This window comes from Sarcophilus harrisii, chromosome 3 (assembly GCF_902635505.1).
Source record: "Sarcophilus harrisii chromosome 3, mSarHar1.11, whole genome shotgun sequence".
NCBI classification, from domain to species: Eukaryota; Metazoa; Chordata; class Mammalia; order Dasyuromorphia; family Dasyuridae; genus Sarcophilus; species Sarcophilus harrisii.
In genome coordinates, this window is record NC_045428.1 from 576150140 (window position 1) to 576175567 (window position 25428).

Sequence of the window (25428 nt, forward strand, 5' to 3'; positions counted from 1 at the left end):
TACTAGCTGCTAGGGATAGAAATACAATACATGAAACAATCTCCACTCAAAAGACAACTCTACTCTAATGGGAAAGAAAATAAGGAAGTACAGGGATCATCATGAAATTATTAGTCCTGATCCCCCCAACTTCAGCCACAAAAATCACCTTACATCTAATACACCTGTTATGAGACTAGTCTCCTAGGATACAAAGTAAGTTTCATTGCTTCATTTGTATCATTTATGTGCCCTTTCTATGCTTACCACATGGCCCAGCACACAGTAGGTGATTTTTAAATACCTGGTGATCGAGTGATGAGTAAGCCCAGGTTCAGAGACTGTATTCAAGATCATATGACTTTCAAAGGCTCCCGAGCCCAAGTGCCAGGGCCCTTGAACACAAACTCCCTGTTTAAAATTATCTTTAACTAACCTGTGAACCCGTATCCCACAGGGGAATAGAGACTTCTTGAGAGCAGGAACTCTAAAAAGTAAAAAAAGCCGACAATTTTGTACACCCGGGCTTAGCCCAAGCTCTTGCACGTAGTGGATGCTTAATGAAGGGTTTTCCAATGAAAAAAATCCAATAGGTTTCCTTCATTAGTAAAGATCTCCCCACTGGGGGCATGTCACCGAAGGAAGGGAGGACCTCAGACTTTCCCGAAAGGCTGAGTTTCAGCTGAGCTGGGGAACCTCAAAGAAGGCGTTCATCGGGTGGGTGGGTGGGGGTTCCATTTACTCACTACTTCCTTCTGTCTGCACCACATCTGGAAGGACCAGAAGTCCTTTTCCAAGGGGAATAGTCATTTCTTGGTAATGGGGGCTGGTGAGTGAGAAGCGGGGGGGACAGGGTGTTGTTGCCTTGGTAACCCATGAAGAAGGCTGCCCCTCCTCCCCCAAATTCCAGCAGGTCCGCAGAATTACCCAGAGTCCTCGCTGGCCAGAGACCCAAGGTCCACCTCAATTCAACACATCCATCAAGCAGCTGTTCTATACCAGGCGCTCTGGTGATAGAGTGAAAACAAAACCGTTCTTCGCCTCAAGAAGCTAATACAAAGTAATGGGAGGGGGGGGGCCCTCACAATTCAGGGAGGGGGTTGGAGGGATCCGGAAAGGGTCCTTCTGGGTAAAGATCCGAACTCGAAACGAGAGGGCTTCCACGAAGCAGCGACGAGAAGAGAGAACGTTTCCTAATGGTAGATGCTCCTTCAAAGGCAGCAGAGTGGAGAGCATCTTGAGGGAAGGCAGAGGGGACCAGTTATGGAGAGTCGAGAGGACTAGGGAATCGTGGGCAAGTCCTGAATGTCTCCGGGCCTCAGTTTCCTCCTCTGTAAAAGGGGGTAACAGGACTCCGCGGACTCACGAACGAACCACGACATTCGGGGCATCCCGTCTGCCTGGGACGGCACCCTTCCTCCGCTCCGACTGTGGCCCTCCCTGGCTTCCTCAGGTCCCAACTAAAATCCAACGTACCGGGTCCAGGAAGCCTTCCTTAACCCTCTTAATTCTGCCGCCTCCCCCGCAAATGACTTTCTATTCTTTGGGAAGAGAACCTGCTCTGGAACATCTGTTTGCACGTGGTTTCCTGCCTTAGATTGGAAGCTCGCTGCGGGCGGGGGCGTGTTTTGCCTCTTTTTGCATCCCCAGCGCTTGGCGCCGTGCCTAGTACACAGCAGGGGTTTACTAAGTGCTTATTGAATGATCCGCGGTAGAACCCCTTCTGGCTCTGAGTGAGGGGCAACAACAGCAGGGAGGCTGGTTGGGGGGTGCAGGCGGTGCTGCGCGAGGAGAGGGAAACACCCCTTACTGCGGGGGAGGGGGAGGGAGCCAGCGCAGGTTCTGAGCGAGGGGAGGGGGGATGACGGCCAGATCCGGGTATCCGTCCCATCCGTACCCGGACCCTGCCGGGCTTCCCCACGGCGCCTCCCCCACACACACACCGGGGGCGACCAGGCGCCTCCCCCAAACAAACACCATCTTGACAATGATGTGCGGGAAACGGAGGGAAATTCCGCGAGACGTTTCCGGGGAAAGCTCGGCCCCGGGGCTTCCCCGGGCCGCTTGTCCCGGGGAGCCCCCTCGGCTCCTCCGCCGGCCCGGGGAGGCCGCGCCGCGCAGAGCCCGCGCGCGGCGGCCCGGCAGCAGCCGGGAGACAAAGGCGCCAAGGCGCGGACCCCACCGCGGCGCGGCCCCGCGGCATCGCCGCTTTAAGCCGCCGCTGCGGCGGCGCCGAGGGAGGGAGGAGGAACCCGGCCGCGCCGCACGTCACGGCCCCGCCCCTCCTGCTGCCTCCTCGCTATATAAGCCGCTCGGCGGCGCCGGCGCTCAATAGCCTACAATCGACGGGGACTTCTCCGGGGTAGGGAGCGGCGTCTGCGCTTGCGCAATGTCCCAACCCCTCTGTCCGCGGCGCTGAGCCAGCCGGGACGGACATGCGCGGGACGGAGGCTGGCGGCCGTGCGGCGGCGGCGGCGGCCGCCGCGGCTCCGCGGAGGTGAGGGGGCCCTCGGGCCGGGGTCGGGCCGGCGGGCGGCGGCGGCGGCGGCGCTGCGGGGGCGGCCCCGGGGAGGAGGCGGGGCGCGGGGCCCGGCGGCGCTGACCGCCCTCCAGATGTGGCGGAGAGAGGGAGCGCTCCATCCAGATGTGCGAGATGAGCGGGGGGCGGGCGCGGGGGGCTGCGGGGCCCGGGGCTCCTCCCGGCCGGCGCCGCCGCGCGTCCCTGACCATTGTTCTCGGGCTGCCCGCGCAGCCCTGCACAGCCTCGCACCGGCTCCCCCCGCCTTTCCAGGCGGGGAAACTGAGGGCGCGGGCGCAGCCGAGCCCCCGGGCCCCCGGCGCGAGGGGCTCCTCCCGCGGCCCGTCCCTCCCGGACTAGCGGGCCGGGCTCCGGTGGCGGGGGGGTCCTTCTGCAGTCGGAGCGGTTTTATTTATAGCAGCGGGCGCCGTTCGAACGCCTTCCAGCCCACAGATCCCGCCTCGGTGGGAGTGGGAGCTGCGGGCGGCGCTGCCTGCGCGGGGTCGCCCGCGGTGGGCTCGGGAGCAGCCTCGCGGCCCCGCCGCCCTGCTCCCCCCGCGTCCCTCCCGGGCGCCTCAGTGCCATTGCGGCGCCTCTGCCCGTTCCCCTGGTGGAGGGTCCCACACACTTCGCGGGCGTGTGCCTCCGCAGGGACGGGCTCCGGAGCCGTTCCTCCCAGCCGCGCCGCTCTCGGTGCATCGTGTTTTGTGGGCTATTTATATCTAAAACACCGTCTCGGGGTCCGGGACTCTGCGCGGAGAGGTGGCTGCTGGCACTGGGGCAGTATTGGTGCTTGCTAAGTCTTTATTAGTATTTCATCATTGCTTGAAAGAAACAAGTCTCTTACTTGATAACATATGAATAGATTGTTAGTCATAAACTTGAGTGCAGTCAGAAAAGAGACTGTAGCTTTAAAGGAGGTGTGTTGGTGACTTTAGGTACACCTGTAACACAGGTAGGGCAGGACTGGTTTCTAGGCAACTGTCAGGGGTGAAGAAAGGTGAGGTTAAAATTCTTTTTTTTTTTTTTTTCCCCCTCTCACTTCAGGAGAGCAAGCTAGCTAGCTTTAAGGTTTGGTAAGTCTGCCATGAGAGAACAGGCAGCGTAAGTATTTTCGTGGTCTGGAGCTCTTTATCTAACCAGACTTCTTGGTCCTTTTCTTTATTGCCTTTCTGTTTACATTGCTGCGATAATGCAATTTTAGGCAGAAATCGCTCTTAAGCAGGACATGCACATTGCCCTCCCTGGAGCTAGAATGTCATTTTCAGCAACATCTACCGCATCTGGCACCAGACCAAAGCCAGAGGAGCTGGCTGCCTTTAACATGCTGACTCTCGTTTGGTTACCAGTATGCTACTAACTCGAGATCATTCCCAGATAATAGCAAAATTGAACACAAATAAATACAGTCTTTATCATGCGTCTTTGACATTAGTATTCGGTACCCATCATTCGGCTCAATTCATGCATGCATTTATTTTTAATTGTGTACAAGAGGAAGGGATTGGAGGTGTTGGACCAACAAATTATATAATTGATCAGATCTACTGGATGGTAAAATCCCTGAGGCCCAGGACTATGTTTTGGGCTTTTTTGAGTCCTGCACGGTGCCCTGCAAAAAAACCAGAAACTCAATAAATATTTTTTTGAGAATTTATCCAGGAGGCAAGCCCTCATCCCAGTCTCAGAAAAGAAGGGATACCTGACTGACCTGAAAATAAATGCATGCATGTTCTTTTATTTGATGAGCTAATTTTGAGAGCTTTCTGGCCTTTTTTCAGTATTCAAATAGCAAGGTTAGAAACGATTGGCTTTGGCTTGCATGTTTTCTGACTACAGGAGGTATAGATTACTTGAGTGAAGACTAATTGCACCATAGAAAACTTTTGTCTTCACACTGACTTGACTTTTGTGTGAAAATGCTATTATTATTTCAGAGAAGTTAAACTGGGTTGATGCTTCCTTCCTTTTCTGGTCACACTAATAGTAGCTTTAAAGGCAAGTTACTGAAATTACAGGTGCAAATTAACATGCTTGAAATGGGACTTGATTGTCTACATGCCGTCAGGTTGCCTTAGAGGGTGAACCTGAACTGAGGGGAGGAAAGGTGGTGCCAGGGTAATTCCAGGAATTGGAATGTCCTCGCCTTAGTATCTACACTAAGGAAACAACACTTCTGTTAATCCAAATCATTTGGGAAGGATGCTCCATCGTTGGAATTAGTTTAACACACTTCGGCAGAGAGGTTTGGCAGGCTTTCACAAAAGCTAATGAATAACTCCCTAGATAAACACGATCTCCTTGTGTTCTTCTGGCATTATTCACATAACATAAATATAGGCTTTTAGCAGCAGGTCAAACAGGTGACTTCAGGGTCCTGAATGTAAGACCAGTTGAGATGGACCTAGAGGCATTATGGAACAGTGAAAAGTATGCTGAATTGGAGGGGAGAGGCCCTGGTTCGAATTCCGACTCTCTCGATTTTCTCATCTGTAAAATTTCTGGGTTGAACTCCAGAGCCATCTCCAAATCTCAGTCCTGTGCAGCATTTCAAGAGGAAAGTAGTCAAAATAGAAAGTTCTTAAGCTAATGGGGGCAGTTATAACTCTGAAATAGCGTTAATGGTACGGATTAGAGTCAAAACAGTTTAGGAAAGTTTGGGGTTGCAGTTTTGGGGGTTTTTTGTTGTGGTCAGCTGTTCTAAATGAGAAGGGATTGCATTCAGTATCAGTGGAGGGAGCATGTATAGCAATGGATTTTCCTTGGAGCATTAAAGAAGTAGACTGTAGAGCAAAATTCAGGTATAAATAGAACTTGGGAATAATAGTCATGAAAAGGGTTTTATTTTATCTTCAAGGAAAGAGAAGGGAAGAAGCATATCTAAAGTGACTACCATGTACCAGGCACTGTGCTGAGCACTTTACAATTAATGGTCTTATTTGATCCACACAACCACCCTTGGAAATGGGAAATCATTTGACAGATGAGGGATCCGAGGCAGAGAGGGTGAAGTTACTTACCCAGGATCAACACAACTAGTAAGAGTCTGAGACTACATTTGAATTCAGGTTTTCCTGGGGTGGCCAGCTAGCACACTAGTATCTTTCTCAAGAAAACCCCAAATGGAATCACAGAGTCAGAAACAACTGAGTGGCTGAACAGCACTTTCCTGAGTCCAGGCCCACTGCTCAGTCCTTTAGGCCCTCCAGCTGTACAGGTAACCTCACAGATCATTCCAAGCTAGTATGAGTCTTCTTGCTTTCTAAGAGCTCTGTTCTGGGGCTCTGTTCTGAACGCTTTTATTTTTTGGGGGGAGATGGGGTGTCTCTGCCAGTCATCACATAACTTCCTCCAATTCCTTGTAACCATCTACAAATAGAATGTTATAAAAATAAATAATGACCCAGATCCTTAGAAGAAAGAAGGTATTTTTTTTTTTAATAAAATGCCTTGGAGTGGAAAGCACTGGGAAAGAGAGAGGGGGAAAAAAAAAAAACAACTGGATTTTGTGGCCCTTCAACTGCCACCTAGGCTGGTCGAGAATGTCAAAGGAAATAGTGCAGCTGGCCTTGGTTAAGGTATTTTATCCTTTGAGTTTTGTTCTTTTGAGGTTTTACTGAAGTGAATTACGGGAAGTGAAGCAGACTTCAGGCTCCCTCTTAGGGTGGGTGGCTCTCTCGTAACTTGGGGATGGTGGTACGTGGAACAGAGGAAATCTAAATCCTCACCATTCATATATCTCCATTAGTTCTTCTATTTTGCTCTTTTGGCACTTTCACACTGACAGTTCTGGAACATGGAGTGTACCAGAACATCCATTAAAGACCATTAGTCTAAGGCTGCTAGGGGTTGGGGTTGTAAGCTTTGTATTAAAGCTCCATTAAGTGGTCTTGCTCTGTGGCCACTTTCACATTCACAGGTCACTAAATTCTTTTGCCCAGATGTACTCAGGGGAAATTGTCAAGGAGTAATTTATAGGAGTAGGTTTTTTTCCACACACACACACACACACACACACACACACATATCTATGTGCATGTAGTAGTAGTGCTAATCTTAATTTAGGTCACTGTACTCGCATTTCTTTGAATTTTATTCACCTAGATACATCTCCTCAAACTCTGGTTGAAGGGAAGTCCAGAGACTTAACAGTTTTTAAAATTTAAATCAGTTTCCCCTTTGAGCCGAGGCTAAATTTATTCTCATTAAAGCCTGGCTTGGTAGAGAGAGAGGGCTGATCTTGGAGGCAGCAAGACCTAGATTCAGATTCTACTCCACCCCCTATGCTGATGATTCTGGGCCAGTTGCTTAGCTTCTCTGGGCCTAGGAAAGGCAAGGCTGCACTTTGGTTCACTTCTCCACCCCTGAAGCTACAGGGTTTTGGTGCAGTCCCCAACTTGAGTAGAATCTAATCATGATTGGAACCCTTGAGAGATGCTGAAGAACTGGGATCCGGAGGGGATGGACATGTTATTTATCTATGGGGAAAAAAAGCACCTTATCTATCACGTGCCTAATTACCCCAGGGGCTCTAAATCTTCCATAGATTTGCTTAAGTGTGTGTTTCCTCAATTTCCCACCTATCCTTCCCCCAGCTCTCTTCCCAGTTATCCCTTGCCCACACTCCTATGACTGTACTGACTCATTTGTCTACTAGTTACTCATTTTTGGGGGAGAGAGGGGTTGTGTCTTATTGATTCTTTTTCAGATATCTCATTTCTTTCTCCTCATTTCTTGTAATGAGGATTTTCAAAAGAGACAGGAAGAAACCATCTAGCAAAGCCAGCCAGCATGTCACTGGGCACACATCTCTGCATCCTCCTGTACCCACTTGTGTGTCCTTCCTTGCTTCCAGTTTATTGATCGGCCCTTGCCTCTGCCCTTTGCGGGGCTCTCAATACCTGCTTCATCAGAGACTGAAGTATTCCACTTTTGCAGCCCTATTTGGGGCCCCACTGGAAGAATATTTTTGCCTCAAGGGAAGCTTGGAGTCCTTCCGAAGAATTTTGCAGAACTTTGGTCTATACTGTGCAGTTAGAATGAAATCCCCTGGGTACATCTTGTAACTCAATCCTGGTAGACCAAGTTCCAGGGGGAACCTGCACTATACTAAAATGCACCATGCTGAGACTTTAATGCATTCATCAGAATTGAAGTATAGATTTGCCATGTGACAAGAAACCCAAATCTTATGTGATCTCTCAGAGAGCAATTAGCTGAGAACCAAATGTTACTCAAGTGAGTTTTGCATTCTACATTAAAAATCTCTTTTAGCCATTAAAGTTGTACATTTTATTGTTGCAGAAATAATTTTCTCATGAGTTCTTGTATTCTTTCTTCTCTGTCTCTCTTGGTCTCTCTCTTCCCCCCCTCTCCCTTCTCTTCCTCCCTGTCTTTTGAGGCACTCAGCATCACACAATCTTTGAACTGTGGTCCTCCTGACTCTAGGGTTGGTACCATACTTACATCCTTCTCAGTAAATGTAGCTTTTGGGTGACCCTAAATTCCAAACAGGGCAATCTCTGCTAGCTCTTCCTAAAATTGAAGGGTCTTGTAGAACTCGGAACAGACCCCTCTGTCAGAGGACCTTGTACAAAGCTACAAAGGAGAGGAATCCAGAAATCTGCTTTGGTACTCATAAGAAATCACAAGAACCTAGAATATCATCTGAGTGATTTTGTATCAGTAATCTATAAATTATTTAAAATAAATAAAACAAACTTTAAAGGATTACATTAAATAACAAGTTGTTTTTGGGAAAAGGCAGGGGATTGGTTATTTTGTGCGACATGTTTTGATATAATTTGGATTTCTTATGTTAGCAATCATAGCCTCTGGTTCATCCAGGCCCGTCCCCATTGGGTCATTCATAACGGCCCATGTTCTTTTGTGCATCAGTTCTTTTTGTGCTCACTGACTTGAGTGGCTGGTGTACAAAATATAGTGTCAGATGAGAGCTGGATAAGATAAAATAATAAAACTCAGTTCCTGCCCACAAGGACTTTACAATCTAGGGATAAAATAGGGTGTTTTTTTTTTTTTTTTTTTTTTAAGGCCCCCCTCCTCTGCTGTGAATAAAAAGAAAACTAATGCAGTGACCTTAATACACTTATCTCATTTGTTTCTGTCCTTTTTATGTCTAGATAATAATTTGATCCTAATATATATATATATATATAGAAAGACTGATTACAAAAGACTACAGAATATAAAACCTTTACGTAATAGTTTAATTAGTATGATCAAACCAAGGGATTTTACATTTTTTGCTATTTTTTTCCAAAAAAATGTTAATAGCTGATTTTAATATTGTACTTTGAAATCTGAATACCCTTTATGTGTTCTCTTTTAAGCTTTAACAGTTGTGTGTAGTATGGATGTTATTTGTCCCCATTTTACAGAAGAAACAAGCTTGAGAAGTTAAGGAACTTATCCATCCTTAGATGTGCTAGTTAGTGACAAATTTAAACACAGGTTTTCTTGACCAACACTGAATTTAGAATACCTCTGCAAACAAATTTCCTCCAAAACTCTAAAACTTGTTTAAATCTCAGAATTATCATGGAAACTATGATCTGGTGGTTAACAGTATCAGACTTTGTAGATTCTGGCTAATTTTGCTTCTGAATTCTCGAACTGATGTAGATTCTTGTTCTAGGCACATGATTGGGCCTTCTTTGCTTCAGTTTTCCATTTGTAAATTTGGGACAACATCATACAGTAACTCTTCAAAAGAAAAATAGCTTCAGGACTGAGGAAGTATAAATGACCACAAGTTCAGGTTTCCCGATCACTGGGACTGACTATAAGAAGGGAAGACTTGTATATTTCAGACATTAGTGATTGCATCTGATTGGGTGTTTCTCTAACAGATCCAGATTCTTATAAGTTTACCTTAGGTGACCTTCATGAGTTGCTGTGGCACTTGAAGGATTATATGAAGACTAACCCTTGGATTATAGATGGGCTTGCTGCCCATCACTGGTCTAGACTTAAAACCTTCCAGCCAGAACTTGGGCTTTCCTGACAAATCTTCCACCCAGGGTACAGAAAGTGGAGAGGGATTTAAGTAAGTCCTGTATAATGCAGACAGACAGACAGACAAGGCATTTCAAGCTGACTAAATAGGAGACTTTACAATATAATTTAGCTGTTAAAAGAAAATCTCAATAGAAGCCTAATTCCAGAGCTTCTGATTAAAACGGATGTGGTGCCGTCAAAGCTCTCACCTGGACTTGAGACCAGCTTCTGAATTCTGACTGCAGCCAACTAGCCACTGAGCCTCTGCAGAATGAGCAACATTACCTACATTACTGGGTCATCGGGAGGGAAGTGTTCTGCAAGATGTAAAATACTCTGCAAGTGTTTGTCCTTCATTCTGGCAGACCACCATGTCTACAGGAAGAGGATGCCATGACATGCAAGGAAACTAGAGTTAAGTGAGGGAGGGCTGTGCAGGGTCACCCGTCTCACTTTGTCCTCCAGAACCATCTGGGTCCAGTGGCCAGATATATAGATCAGGATGACAGGAAAAACTTTAACAGGCCTCAGTTTTGACTGAGGCAACCAACTACCCATTCAGTGATTAAGACTAGGTAAAAAATGGGGCAAAAAAATGGCTTTTTTTTAATCTGGAAGAAGGAAAGATGGAATGAAGAAAGAAGAAAAAAAAAAGGAAGGACAGAAATCTAGCCAGTAAACTCCCAAGATACCGAGGAAGAAAGGGAGCTACTGAGCTGTGTTTCATGGTTCTCAGTGGAGCAGCTCCTACTATAGAGCTGATTCTACAAATAAGAGTTATTAAATATCTTCTTTAAAAATATAAACTTTTGCACTGTACAGACAGATCTTCAGTAATAGTTTTTAGAGGACATATATTAATAACTACTACTAGTTATACCTTGGGTCTCCTAAACTTAAGCAATGGTTTAGTTTTCATAAGCCCTGATAGAATCAAAAACCCACGGAATTTGTTGTGTCCAAAGGAACTTCCGTTCTTTTCTAGATGAGCTCCTATTTTCCAGGAGGCAGCTATGCTGCCTTAAACACAATATAGGATTTCCTATAGGTTCTGAAGTAGTTTTGTAGATAAATGATTAAAAGTCTGAGGAGAACATTTTTTCACTCTGAATAAACAGAAATCAGGTTCTAAAACCAGATTGAAAAGAGGAAATTACATCACACTTTCAAATAAGGAAGCACTGGGCAGAACTGGATGAGTTGTGTGACAAAAATGTGCCCCTCCCCCTCCCAGTTGCTTCGGAGATTCATTAAGGAGATCAGGTGGCCAGGTGAGCAAATCTAGGTTAATGTCTTAAAGTCGGGTCAGTTCCTTCTTCACAAGGGGGCTTTCTAAATGTTACAAACTTAAATGATCTTTTTTTCCAGTAGGTGCATAGTATCAGACTTAAATTTGTGTTTTGTTTTGTTTTTTTTCTAGTGGTAAAATTACTTGAAAGAGACAGCTTTGGTATATATAATGGAGAGAACATTGGGTTTAGAGCCAGATTAATAGGGATTGGATCCCTACTCAGCCATTTGCTACCTCTGTGACTCTGAGCAAGTCACTTTAGACTCCAGACCTCAATTTCCTCATCTGTGAAATGGAAGACTGATTAGATCACCACCAGGGAATCTTTTGGCTCTGGATGTGAAGTTAGAAGACCCTGGGCTTTGACAGTCTGACTTCTTCTCCTGCCCAGGGATAGGGGGTCATTCTCCCTCCTTCTCATCCTTGCCTGCCTTTGCCAATAGGCTTACTCCAAGAATACACACTGTCCACCATGTCTGTCCACACTGAAACCTCTTGGTTAGCATGTCTAAATTTTTGAAATTACTGGGGTTTTATGTGATTTTCATTTCTTTATTCCTTACACCCCTTGAATGCCAGAGGGCCATTCCCCATAACAAAGATCAAGAGGCAGAACACTCAGAATCAGAGAAGGCCTGCAAGTGTTCTGGACCCACAGCCCCTCACCTCTACTAAGAGGGAAGGAGATACACTTTCTCCTCTTCTGTTTTAAAGTAGATCATTATCACTACATTGTAGCATTTTGTTATTTTTTTTTTATTTGCTTCACTTTGTTTCTCTTTATTCATCTTTTTTTTTTTTTTTTAACAGAATAAAATTCTCTTCTATTGAACTTGGGTTCATAGTCACTCCCCAGATCCCAGCCTAGGCCTTCCCATCTGAGAACCTGGAGCATGGCTGACCCCTCCCTGAAGTTTTCCCCTGCTATATCCTCAGGTGGAAGAGAGCACTTGGACCTCACCTAGGCACTAATTCCCTCATTTGCATTGTAGTTTTGAATTTCCACTCCTACTTCTCCCACTGATTAGATTGTAAACTTCTGGAAAGTTTCTTGGTATCTTATTTTTGTTTACTTCAGTCCCTTGTGCTTAACTACATCCTTGCATATCATGGTGGCTTAATAGATGTTTGAATTGATAGGATGAAAGAAAGCCTTTTGTAAATTGTAAAACATTCTTAGTAATTCCTTTTATATTTGTTTATTATTACTAGGAAGCATAAGATTAGGGAAGCCTGAAATTCTTTTAGCAGGAAATGACCTTTGATGTACCTTCAGATTTCTCCAAATAAACTAGGATGCAGCAGTGGAAGTAAAAAGATTCTAAGCAGAGGTTACCTTTTATATAAGTCATTGTATTTTGACTCAGTCTAAAAATGTGCCATTGGAAAATCAATTTAAAAATATAATCAATAAGTGAATTTTATAAGTGATAACCATAAAATTCAACACTCCTTAGAATCATTGTCCCATATTACTTGACAGCCTCCCATTCTTATCAGCTTAAAGCCAACCAGTGCTTTTCCATCCAGACTTTCTCTGTTCCATCAATATTTGGGGTTCCTTGGACTACAAAGCTGTTCATCTGAAGCAGGAAACCCTAGTAAAGTATCTTTGAAAGAGGCAGGAATGGGAAGCAAATTTTCTTTTAATTTTACCAATTATATAGTGCTTCCCTCTTGTGGGTCTTTTTGATCATGGAGGATGATGGTGTGGTCGAAACAGTCTGGCTTTGGGGTCAGCTCCCCACAGTGCCATTGGATGCCCATGCATGACCAGGGAGGAAGCCCTTCATCTAAAAGAGCCACTGCTGCCTTCCTTGCAGAATGGCTTTCAGTTGACTGCACAGCATTACCTTGGGATTTGCTGGACTTTTAACACCCCAAGACCGGTTGGTAAATTTTTAGGAAAGTTTTTTTTTTTCCTTTCCTTTCCTTTCCTTTTTTTTTTTTTTTGTTCTTTCCCCAATGAATTTTAAACCAGAACTAAATTTGTAATGGGACCATTTAGGAACCTGCTTTGATGGATATTAATTAGACAAACTGTTTTGGTTGGTTCTTTCCTAAATTTGAGATTCACTTAATTGAGTATGAACATGGATTATTTTGAATTATATTATGAATAATGGATTATGAACATCTCTTTGGTGAGAAGGCAGTTGCTCATCTTCATTCAAGTTCCTTGGCCTTGCAGTGGAAGGAACACTCATTGCAGGGGAGTCTTGGAAACTTGACATCCCACCTAAGTGACCTGGAAATCTCTTAACTTGCCTGAGCCTTAGGTTCTGCACCTGTCCAACTTAGGTGGTCTCAGATCTTTTCCATCTGTTTCATTCTGTGATATATTTATTTAGCTCCTACTATGTGCTAGGTGCTGTATAGGGATTTAAGAAATATATATAAAATATGGCCCTGACCTTGGGGAGCCTATAATCAATGATGAACACAAATTAAATTGCCCTTTTGAGTCCACAATCCAAGGCTATTTTCCATTTGAGGAGAACATGCAATTATATTGCCTTCCTCACGTCTGCCATTCAAGCAAGTAGGAAGTTCGGACAGTTTCATAACACGGCCCATTCACAATTCCCCATTGAAATTTAGAGGCAGGTCAACCTTCTATGAATACACAAAGACACTATTGTGGTTAGGAGGGAGCTGGCTCAGTGAATACAATTCTTTTATATATAAAAAAAATTTTTTTCCCTTCAGAAAGCTAACAAGTAAGTGATGGAAACAATGATTGAAAAATAACTTTTCCTAGAATGTGTAAATAGTTTTAAGTGTCCATTGAAATGTAAGCCTAAAATTCCAAGGCAATTTCAGAACAGGGAATAGTTACACAATCATTCTGTTGAAAGCTAAGATTTAGATGGCATTAGGAGGCTGACACACAGTAATTACGAGGAGTGCTTGTTGGCGGCCATACAGGTGGGGGTTGGGCCTCCCAGAAGCGCCTCGGGCTTTTTCCTGTAATCTGAATGAGTGATCTTCATACGGGTGCTTTCAAACTACTTAAAGACCATATTCTCCTTCCTATCTTGCCTTTCATTTTTATATTACCACAGATACTTTCCCTATACTCCTGCCAGTGCTTGAAGTATGCTTAGAAAAACCACCATATGACTACTTAGGACTAATGTGCTGACAGCTGGTCTGAGGACACAGAGAGAGAGAGAAAATGGGTGGCTTTTTTTTTTTTTCTTTCTGGCTTTCTCCAGCCTCATTTGACTCAAGAAATGGTAAATAGGGAGAAAACACATTTCCTCAGAATCCACAAGCCATTATTAATCCACATACCTCACCCAACCGAATTCTTGGTAATTCTGCTTTAACAAATGGGATCCGTTGGGCAATGAAATGGGGGAAATGCATATTTCTTTCCAAAACATTGCTCAGATCTTTACCTTGCATAGCAATGAGCTCACCCAGATCTGGTTTTGGAAGAGTAACATTGATGTTTCATTGAGGTCTTCTGTTGAAATGGAGGACAGGACTGGTTACTAGCCCTCTCCCTCATTGATTTCTGTTGACTTCTAGAACATGGCCTACGTGCAGTCCTTCTGATGTGAAAGAAGGAGGTGAAAGCATTTTGAAGGCCTTTTAGATAATAAAATAATTACACGTTAGGTGCTCAGTAAAGTTGGTGCTTATGTTTCTGACTGAAGGAATAAACCCACCTTTCAGGTCACTGGGGAACACTGAAGAGATGATTTTGAGGAGTGGGGAGCCGTGGGAAGATAGGGCCAATTTGAAAGGGACCCTAGAGATGTCATGACTTAGGAGAGGGGAACCCCTCTCCTAAGTTTGGGAACCCCTGCATTAGGCAAAGTTTACTTATATCCTATGTAATTCATGCCTTAGAGCTAGGCAAGGCCTGAATTATCCAGCATTCCACCAGGGAGAATGTGAAGAATGTACTTTTACATCTGTGTGGTTTTATTTTTTAAAGGGGGGAGGGGAACAAGGAGCAGGTCACTGAATAGTAGAGCTCTTTTAAAGCCAGTAAACTTGCAGAACTTGATTTTCACGGGATCCTGGAAACGAGACAGTCTGCAGAAATAGCCACTGGTATCTTAAGGAAGGTGGGGGGTGGGGGGGTAGCTGGGAGACACAGTGCACGAAGCGCAGGGCCTGGAGTCTTAGGAAAACTGCTTCCCGCGTTTAAATCCAGCCTCAGACATGTACTGACTGTGAGACCCCGGGCAAATCATGGCACACGATTTGCCTCAGTTTCCTCATCTATAAAATGAGACGGGATTGAACACCAATTCTGAGTAAGGAAATAAGTGGACAACTGATCTCCCACACCCATGGCCCAAACAAATATTGAGTCAAAACAAATGCTTTTGCATAGGTCACCCTGGGTCTGTACTTTGGACATCAGATCTTAGCCCTGGAGCTGTAGGGGCCAGGAAGCTGAGACCCGCAGAGGTTGTGGGACTTGCCGAGGGTCACACAGTGAATAGGGTTTGGGTATTTGGGGGAAGGCGCTGCTGACTGGGGATACTCTGGAGGATGTTGAGGTGAAAGGCCTTTTCCAGGTGGGCTTTCCCCGGAGGTGTGGGTGGGTAGGGAGGAGGAGAAGGGCAGGAGGGTCTTATCTCCCAGGTTGGACAAAGGCTTGTGTGCTTTGGCTGGAAGTGAGCACGGCCGTCGTGCCGCCATCTGCCCCGTCCGCCCTTGCAGTCAAGTCTGCTTTTGTTGGCTTCGGCTCCGTTCCCTCCGGTCTCTCCCCTCTGCTGAAACGTGGCTGGGCCTGGGGTCTACCAACGTGGTCTTGACTACACGCGCTCTTGCAGCTTGGGTTGTGAAGCGAATCCCCGGGATTTCCTGGGCAGTTATTGGAGCACTCTGTCCCCTGAAAAATTCAGAATCCCCCTAAACAAGTGCTGTATTTCATTGGTGATTCCCCTTCTCACTTCTCTCTCTTCCCCTAGGGAATGAAAGCTGCTGGTTAACCAGAATCCTTGAGCTGCAAAAGCTTGGAGGCCCTGAGAATAAAGCACAATGTCAACAGCAGGAGTTGCTGCTCAGGAAATCAGAGTCCCATTAAAGACTGGATTTCTGCGGAATGGCCAAGCCATGGGAAGTCTGAAGAGCTGCTGGGGAAACCGCAAGGGGTTTGAGAAGTAAGTGGGGAGGGCGCCCCTCCTGATCTTCCCGGCCTGCCTCGCTGAGCTCCAGCACCCACGATTGCTTCTTTGACTGAGACATGTTTTTCTTTTCCCTTTTTTTTTTTTTTTTTTTTTTAGCAACTTTTTGAATATTGACCCACTAGCCATGGCCTACAACCTGAATTCCACCACTCAGCAGCACCTAACAACCTTCGGTACGTATCACTTTTGAAAGTTGGAGTCAGGTGGAGTTAAGCATTCGGGGGAAGATGTTTGGAGAGTTTTGTCCTGTGGCATCATGTGAAAAAAATGAGGAACAGTGTAAAACATTTGAAACGGTCGCCTGACCTCTAGTGGCAATAGTTGGGTGGAAACAGATCGCTTTTTTTTTTTAAATTAAAGAAAAGAAAAAAACATTTATTAAATGCTCATTGTGTGTCAAATACGGTGCCAGCACCAAGGAAAAAAGTCTGGGTGATCCTTGCTCTCCAGGAGCTCACCTTCCCCTTAAGGGGCTCTGGCACCCATAGCAGGATTCACTGAGCTAGCTTTTTAATTGCTGCAGCCACCGAGGCTGAAGGCGGGCTGTTAGAATTGGGGATTCTGTTCCAATGCCTGGAAGGAACCCGGATGAGCGTCCTCCTCTCTGTGGGGGAAAGGGGCCAGCCTGCATCTTGAGAGCAGCTGGAAGTGGGGCTGGCTTATTCTATTACTAAGAGCTGGGAGAGAGGGCACTTGGTACAAACCTGCCGACTGGCAGGTTTGTCCAGAGCTGAGCCCTGGAGTCCCTGACGGAGCAGCTGGCTCCTTCCTTATCTCCTCATGCCCTGCTGTCACTCCTGACATGGCGAGGCTGCTGCGGTGTGGCGTTCATACAAATTATATGCTGCTCATCTTCTGCGGATTGTGCACACGTCACGCCATTCGCCCGGGCTGTGTGGGTGTGCACCGTGCTCATGTCCAAAAGCAGATAGAGAAGATAATTTGTTCTTTGAACCAGTTCATGCACATGAACAATCTTCTGTTCTCTAATTACACCCGTCGTTGAATGAGTGTTCTCAGGGTTACACCGGGAAAGCATTTCACTAATGGAGGTGTTTGGTTAGGCAGAAAGCTGCCCAGGGTATAGGGAGCCGCGGCTCCCCCACACAGTGGGAGAACGAGATCTGGCATTAACATCTCCTGTTTATTCTAGGGCACATTTCAAAACCTGTCCCGGTGAATGGCCATTGCTTTGCTGAAAACTGCTTCAGGACTTCGTCGCAGATGAAGTCCGGCTTGTCTCCTCTCCTCATTTCCCCCAGCGAACACTTTGGGAAGAGTGAAGAGGACCGGGTGGTCTGTGGCGTGAAGAAGCTCTCTGTGAACGGGCTCTGCGCCACTTCCAAGAGCCCCCCACTCACGCCCGTCAGAAACGGGCCTTCCCTCTTTTCCTCGGCGGCTCCTTGTGAGCGGGGTTCCAGGCCTCTGCCCCCGCTGCCCATCTCGGAGGACTTTTCTTCAGATGACACAGACTGTGAGGTGGAGTTTCTAACTAGTTCAGACACAGACTTCCTCTTAGAAGACTGTTCGCTTTCTGTCTTCAAATATGGGTTTCCGGGCAGGCGAAGCTTCCGTGGCTGCGGGCAGATCAATTATGCCTACTTTGACCCCCCGGCTCCCGAAGATGGGAGGCAGCCCTCGGAGCCGAGCGCCGATGTGCAGAACTCGACTCCTGCCCTTCAGCAGTCCCACCGGAAACTGCGAAGGTCCCACTCGGGCCCGGCCGGATCCTTCCACAAGCCGGCCTCGAGGCTGGCCGGCCACTTACACCGGGCTTCTCCCAACTCCGACGAAGAGAAACCCGAAGTCCCCCCCAGGGTTCCCATCCCTCCCCGGCCGCTGAAGCCAGATTACAGAAGGTGGTCCGCGGAAGTGACTTCCAGCACGTACAGTGATGAAGACAGGCCCCCTAAGGTGCCGCCCCGAGAACCTTTGTCCCGGAGCAACTCCCGCACGCCGAGTCCTAAAAGCCTCCCATCTTACCTCAACGGGGTCATGCCCCCCACGCAGAGCTTCGCCCCCGACCCCAAGTACGTCAGCAGCAAAGCGCTGCAGAGACAGAACAGTGAAGGCTCCGCCAGCAAGGGTCCTTGCATTCTGCCCATCATCGAGAATGGAAAGAAGGTGAGCTCGACGCACTATTACCTACTACCTGAGAGGCCGCCCTACCTGGACAAATTTGAGAAATTCTTTAGGGAGACCGAAGAGACCAGCGCTGCGAGCGCCCCCCTTCAGCCGCCATCCACCGACTGCAAGGTGGCTGCGGTGACAGAAAAGCTGGACTCCAAAGCCAAAATGGACCTCGAGGGCCAGGGGAAACGCAAGCATTTATCCTATGTGGTTTCCCCCTAAACTCTGGGAATATCATTCAGCAACGGCACAGAGCGAGCCCGGGGGGCCGTCTGTGGCGGCCCTGGTTCTGCCCAGGTTCGCCAGAGGCCTTGCGGCAAAGTAAACAGCTGAAGTCTCTCTGCCTTGAAGAGAAAGTGGTAAACCAACTGTAAGGTGTTGTTATGACTATCCCTCAATTTTCTTTTGAGAAAAAAAGTCTTTCTATTCAAGTCTATATAATTTAAAGATGTGATGTTGGGGGGAGGGGAAACATATCTATATATGTATATCTATATATATATCTATATATATCTATATAGGAACTTGTGGTATAACCATAGTTACAGGTTAACCAGTTAGTTACTATCTTAGAGTAATATATATATATATTCAGAGTAATTAAAAAAAAAAATACAAGCTGGAGAAATGAGACTGTGCTGCCAGGCTGAAAATTGAGCAAGCGAAAGGACAGTATTGTTTCATTCAGAACCACAGAAGGTTCTGTTTTAGTGGAATTGGGGGCTTTGATATTTGATTTCTTTTTTTTTTTTTTTTTTGAGTTTGACTTTTCCACAGAAACCTAGGCCTCTCTTAGCAAGGAACATGGGTTAGCCCATCTCAAAAATTGTCGCAGAGTCCGATTGGCTTCTTTTCAAAGCTCACTTGGGAAATATTACGCTACCTATACATATCTCACACTTGGAAAAAATGAAAAAACAAGCAAAACGAGTAGGTAATATCATGTAGAATTAGACTTTTCTTTTTTTTCCTTCATGGTGCCTTCTGAGTTCTTTTTTACCCACTAAAACAGCACATTACAGGAAAAATGCCAATTTCTCTCCCCAAGGCAGTGGGACGTATTAGCCTCTCCCCTGATGGAAAGGCACCAAGGTGTTCACACTGTCAATTAATGGCCAATAATGAAACAGTGACTAAGATCCAGAATCTCTTCTCATTTGGGGTGGGTGGGTTTTTGTTTGTTTTTTGTTTTTTTAAACTTCAGACTGTATTAATAACCGGAAATACAACACGAGCTGGTCTTGTGTTGCTGGTGTTCTATTCAGTATTTTCTGGAGGTGGTTGTGCTTTTTAAGCTAAACACTTCCATTGACCAACAGCACAGCACGTCTTAATACAAGAGGTCGCAAGGGCCTCTTTTCCACCCTTTGACGGAAAACCCTGAGCAAAAGATCTGATTCACTGCTTCCAAGTCTGCACCCATTGCTTGTGCCCACCTTTCTCCCGGGCTTTCAGTGTATTTATCTTCTCTGGAGAAGCACAGAAGGAAGGTGCTCATGAAGTTCTCCTCACAGTAAAAAGAAGCTGTTTACAGTTTAAACTGCTGAATGATATTATTTGAGCTATTTAAAGCTTATTATATTTTAGTACAGACTAAATGAAGGTGAAAACATGCGATAGAAAATGCACTGATTTCTGCATCATGTGTACAGTATTGTTGCATTATTTTGAATATGTCTTTTCATTTTAATAAAGTTATAATACTTATTTATGACACCATTCGTCACGTTTCTTGCTTCCTGGTTATCTGAACTTTCTCACATAAATTTTGATCTATTTTTACATCTATGGGGTAACTCCTTGGAATGTATTTCCTTCTCAGAGAAATAGTAATGGGAGAGTAACTAAGAAACTAGTAGGGGAGCCAACCTGAAAGTTGCATTCAACTTCAGTAGTTACCCTTGTCTTGTCAATAAACACAACTAATTTGAAGCAGTTCCATTCTCTCTGTCTACACTGTTAACAAGGTGAATGTCCTAGGAAAGCTTTCCCTAGAGCTTAATTCCCAGCAAGGGTCTAAATTTAGCTCTAGGGAAATGTATTGCTGTGGTTCCTTGGAGATAAGGTTTGCCTCTTACCAGACAGGCTCTGTGCAGGCTGATTAGTTCCAGTTCTTCTAAAGTAATTTGGAGGTGATTCTCTTGTCCTTAATCCAAAATCATGTGGTACATTATAACATTTTTAAAAATAATTTTAATAATATAATAATTTTAATATTTTTAAATAATTTTTTTCTCAAGTTTTTAGCATTTATTTTTGTATGATTTTGAGCTTCACATTTTTCTCCCCTTCCCTTCCCTTCCCTTCCCTTCCTCAAGCAGCAAGCAATCTGATATGGGTTATATATATATATATAATCAATAACATAGTCTTTTTGCCTCCTGCAATCATTGTCCAGTTCTCTTTATCAGTGAAATCCTGCTACTCAGCCCTTTTATGATTTCACTGATTTCTATTTGTAAGTAGAATGTAGAAACTTTCTCCTTACTAATCTTTAAAGTTTCCAAAGGTTCTTTGACCTGAATCTCATATCCATTTTTCTCCTTTTAACCTTCTGAACTTTTTTTTTGTACTTTGGCCAAGACTACCGTTCATCTGCCTCCTTATTCGTCTGCTTTTTCTTACACATTTTTACTTGTTTGAACTTTTAACCTTCCCCTAATAAACTGCTGGCCTGTCTTTGTAGTTCCTTAGAATTAGCTTTGAGGATGTCCTGGAATTAATCAAATGCTCTTTTGCCCTCTTGACCAACTTTATATTATGTGGTAGGGCTATTTTGAGGATTAATTGTAGGCAGCTTTGCTGTCAGGAGACCTGGGTAATTTAATCCTAGCTATCCCACTAATGATCTCAGGTAAGTCATAACCTCCTTGTGTCTGGTTCCATTTCAGCAAAATTGGGGTAATACTTGCACATCTTTACCAGACCCCCTTCCTCCCCCCCCAAAAAAAAGTATGTGAAAGAATGCTTTGAAAAGTGTACTGTGTTATAGATATTTAAAGAAATTATTAGCTATAGTTGCAGATGCAAATCCTGGCTAAAATACTACGTTAGAAAATTAAATTGGCTGGTTTGCTAGTCATAGGAGGAAGGGGGCTATTGAGTTCTGGGTCCTCCATCTTAGACTCTAGGTCCTGATTGAAAAAGCAATTGGCTAGTTTACTTAAGAAAAATGAATAATTGTAAATGCCTTTTGAAAGAAACTGGACATAGGGGCTGGTTTAGGTGCAAAAAAAATTTTTTTTAAATCCTAGTTTGAGTTTTAAAATTCTATCCAATTTTTTGGGTGCAGCATAATTGTGGAAATATGTAAAGAATTGCATGTTTAACATTGGATTACTTGCTGTCTAGGGGTGGGGGGAAGGGAGGAAGAAAAGAAAAATTTGCAACACAAGGTTTTACAAGAGTGAATGTTAAACTATGCATATGTTTTGAAAATAAAAAGCTTTATGAAAATTTATCAGAAATGTATTTTTAATTGTAAAAACCTTAAACTGTCACCTGGAACACAGATGAGTGACGTAACTAAGATCACATGAGAAATAGGCACAGCTAGGACTTGAATCCAGATCCCGATTCTAAAGCCAATCTTTTTTCCTCTGGGGCATCAATTTCGCCATTGGCATCATGTATTCTCTTCTTATCTTAAAAACTCCCAGGTAGCTTTATTTGGATGCTCCCATTTCTAAGGTGCCGGAGACAAATATTGACAACTGACACAAATATTGACAAAATGTGGAAATCGATTGGTAATGAACAAGGTGAAATTAATAGGCCTCAATGATCTGCCCAGGCTAAATGTCAGCAACTGGGAGTGGGGAAAGGCTTCCAATGCACCAAAATTGTACTTAAACTGTTATTGGGCAATTTACATTTCTTAAGTACCAAGTATTAATCAGGCCCGGTTTGAAGTCCTTGAGATACACAGAAAGTGACAAAAAGCAGGTTCCTGCCCTTAAGAAGCTTACAGTCCAATGGCTGAGGAGATAGTGTTCGTTTAAGGACCCGGCATTCTCAGCCCCCCACACTCCGAGGCTTTATGTCTCTGAGTCCTGTGAAGACTGCAAAGCAAGAGGCAAAGGGCAGATTGACAGCCAAGCCCAGCCCCGGGCATCTTGTCTGTAGCAGGGCTTGTCCTCCTTGCCCCAAACCCCACGCCCTTCTCTCCTGCTCCCTACGGGAAGTTGGCTGGAACATTTTGTCCTCTCTGGCCTGAGTGTTTTCCAAACAACCATAAAATTTTCAAAGGGGTCTGTTTTGAGTATGGATGGGCAGGGCGAGGGAGAGGGGGCAAACCGCGTTCAGAATGTGTTTGTACTTGGATAGTTCAAAGCTCTCTCCTGTACTTTTGGGCAAAGTGAAATAACAGGATTTGGGCATGTCTGGTGAAATTTGGTTGTTAATAGGGTGGGAAGTAGCATGTCCCTCTTGTGATGGCTTTGCTGCCATCTGTCAAGCTGTTTGTGCCACTGGAGCAAGCACCCACCTGTGGCCTTCCCGGAAATCCTCTGAAATCCTCGCTAGGACTGAAGCCCGGTGACTGCCATTTACTTACCAGTTTCCAAAGTCACACGGAAGGAAGTGAGCTTTTCAAGGAAATGAGTGTGTTATTCTTCTTTTTTTTTTTTTCTGAGACAATTGGGGTTAAGTGACTTGCCCAGGGTCACACAGCCAGAAATTTAGATTTGAACTCGGTTCCTCCTGACTTGAGGGCTGGTGCTCTATTAATGAGTATGTTCTAAAAGCACCACAGAGCTGAAGATCTGAATTTAAATGTAGCCTCATGGCAAGTCGCTTCATCTGTAAAAAAAGGTTGCTGTGAAGATCAAATGAGAATCATTATAAGTTCAAATACCTGTAAAGATAGCTTTCAACATTCATTTTTGTAAGACTTTGTGTTCCAAATTTTTCTCCTTTCTTCTCTCCTATCCCCCTCCCCAAATTGCAAAGACAGCAAGCAATTTGATATACGTTAAATGTGTACAGTCCTTTAAAACATTCCCATATTTGTCGTGTTGTGTAAGAAAAATCAGACCAAAAGGGAAAAAAATCATGAGAAAGAAAAAGCAAACAAAGAAGGTGAAAATTCCGTGCTTCAATCCACATTCAGTCTCCGTACTTGTCTCTCCAGATGTGAAGGGCATTTTCCATCCCAGTTTATTGGAATTGTCTTGAATCAGCCATTGCTGACGAGATCTAGGCCATTATTTACAGGTGTGTCAGCCACCACCAAAACCCAGGCTCCTGGAGGCCTTACCTGTACACCAGTCCCCGTGTATACTTTGGGGACAGCGCATTGCTGACTGCTCTTGGAGGCCCTACCTGTACACCGGTCTCTAAATTCAGGGGCAGCAGTGGGAACAAGGAGCCATTTTCCTTAGGTACAGAATAGGTGATCTGGTTTGCCCGCCCTTGGCTTTGGACAGCTGGGTGCTTCTGAAGTCTGGACTCCCCACTGTCTCCCCAGGGTGCGCTTGCGGCCCGTTGGGCGCAGTGCAGGGAAAGATGCTTTCTGTTTGATTTCCTGACTATCCGGAACGTCCTTAGGGAACATTCTCATACGTGCTGTCCCTGATTCGGAATTGATAAAGAGTTCCAGGCTGACCAGATAGGAAAGTGACCGCCCCTCCCTGATCCGTGCTCTCCGGTAGGGAGCTGGGCAGGAGCCGGGCCGGCTCGGCACCTCCGTCAGACACATGATCCAACTTGTCCGGGTGCCACGTCATCCCCACACAAGGGCCTCTAATTACACGTCTGAGTGTTTGGAAGAACTCGGGTGGTATGGGCTCACATGGTCCAAGAACTGCAGATTGGCTCAGTTCTCATTACAAATGCAAAGTTGCCCCCAGGGGAATAAACAACTCCTAAGTCAAGTGAATCATTTTTATACAAATTATATCAAGTTCCAAGAAAAGCATGACTCTTTATAACAGACCTATATTAAAAAAATTTTTCCCAGAGTTCCATAATGGATTTTATGAAGTACAAGAAATATCTGCAAGGGCGGAGACGAGGGGAGTTGACAAGCATTTATTAAACACCAACTAGATGCTCAACACTAAGGAGATATGTGTTTGGATTTTCTTTAAAATTGGGTTTATTTGCATTTTTTTTGTTTTTGTTTTTAGTCATGTAAGATTCTCTGTGACCCCCATTTGGGGTTTTCTTGACAAAGATCCTTTTCCAGCTCAGTTTTACTGATGAGGCACACAGGGTGAAATGACCTACCCAGGATCACACAGCTAGTGTTTGGTGGATGGATTAGAACTCAGGTCCTCCTCCCTCAAGACTTGGCACTCTGTCCACTGTGCCCCGGCTGCCTTGCAATGTGATGCTTACAGCTATTCCTGCTTCATTTTTATTTCATAAGTGATAAGACTAACAAGGTGATGTTTTCCTACCTATATTTCAACAGTTATTCATATTTTCTTAATTAAATGTTCCAATTTTTGCCTCCTCTTAAGTCTACACTGGAAATCTAGCCTGGTGTCAAAGTTGGGGGGCTGGCTGTGGAGCCACGAAAACCTGCATCCCACACGGACCGACTGTGTGATCTTGGGCCAGTCACTTAAGTCCTTGGGGCTGTGAACAATTTGCTAACCTGCAGTGAGAGAGAGTTTCCTGCTTCAATGAAATCACAGATCTAACTTAAGTTACTGTAAGTCCTTACAACTCACTAAACCTCTTTAGTTTCCCATCACTTCCCATCTACCAGAAAAAAAGTTTTGGCATTCAAAGCCTTTTTACAACAAGCAGCTTCCTTCTCACATTGTATTCCCACAAACACACTCTTCCGTCCAGTGAAACTGGCCTCCTGGCTATTCTACAAACCAGACCTTCTGTCTCTTTGCTCTGGGCATTTTCTCTGACTGTCCCTCATTCCTGGAACCATCTGTTCCTTTGCTCTGGCAACTGACCCTCCTGCTTCCTTCGAGCCCCAATTAAAATACCATCTTCTACAGGAAACCTTCCCCAAACCCTCTTAATTCCAGTGCCTCCCCCTGAGGGTAATCATTTCATATTTAATCTGTATAAAGCTTGTTGGCAATTGGCTCCTCCAGTAGACTGGAAGCTCCTTGAGGGCCTTTGTATCCCCAGTGCTAAACACAGTACCTGGCAAACAGTAGGTGCTTAATAAATGTTTACTGACTGACTGTCTTGTCTAACTCTGCTTCAGGTATATTTCTGTAGGAGGTGCAAAGAGACAAAATGATAAAGTCTACAATCTAAAGACACTGATATTTCCCCCTTCCTACTCCCTTATTATATAGTGAATTTTATTTCTCTCTCACGCTGCCTTTTGGTCAGTCAAGGGTTTTAGTGAAATTTTTGGC

General features: G+C 45.0%; 1 protein-coding gene across 1 annotated transcript; it reads left to right on the plus strand.

Annotated features, from left to right (window-relative positions):
- The first annotated feature begins 2194 nt into the window (after positions 1-2194).
- On the plus strand, positions 2195-19808 carry ERRFI1 (ERBB receptor feedback inhibitor 1). Its single transcript, XM_031962934.1, has 4 exons — positions 2195-2476; positions 15746-15937; positions 16061-16137; positions 17118-19808. Exons 2-4 carry the CDS (start codon positions 15816-15818, stop codon positions 18314-18316), a joined length of 1398 nt encoding a protein of 465 aa, XP_031818794.1. The 5' UTR covers positions 2195-2476; positions 15746-15815; the 3' UTR covers positions 18317-19808.
- The last annotated feature ends 5620 nt before the right edge of the window (positions 19809-25428 follow it).

Coding starts and splice junctions, on each gene's coding strand:
- ERRFI1 (XM_031962934.1), top strand. CDS start 15,816: ATGTCAACAGCAGGAGTTGCTGCTCAGGAAATCAGAGTCCCATTAAAG. Junction 15,938..16,060: donor AACCGCAAGGGGTTTGAGAA/GTAAGTGGGGAG, acceptor TTTTTTTTTTAG/CAACTTTTTGAATATTGACC. Junction 16,138..17,117: donor GCAGCACCTAACAACCTTCG/GTACGTATCACT, acceptor TGTTTATTCTAG/GGCACATTTCAAAACCTGTC.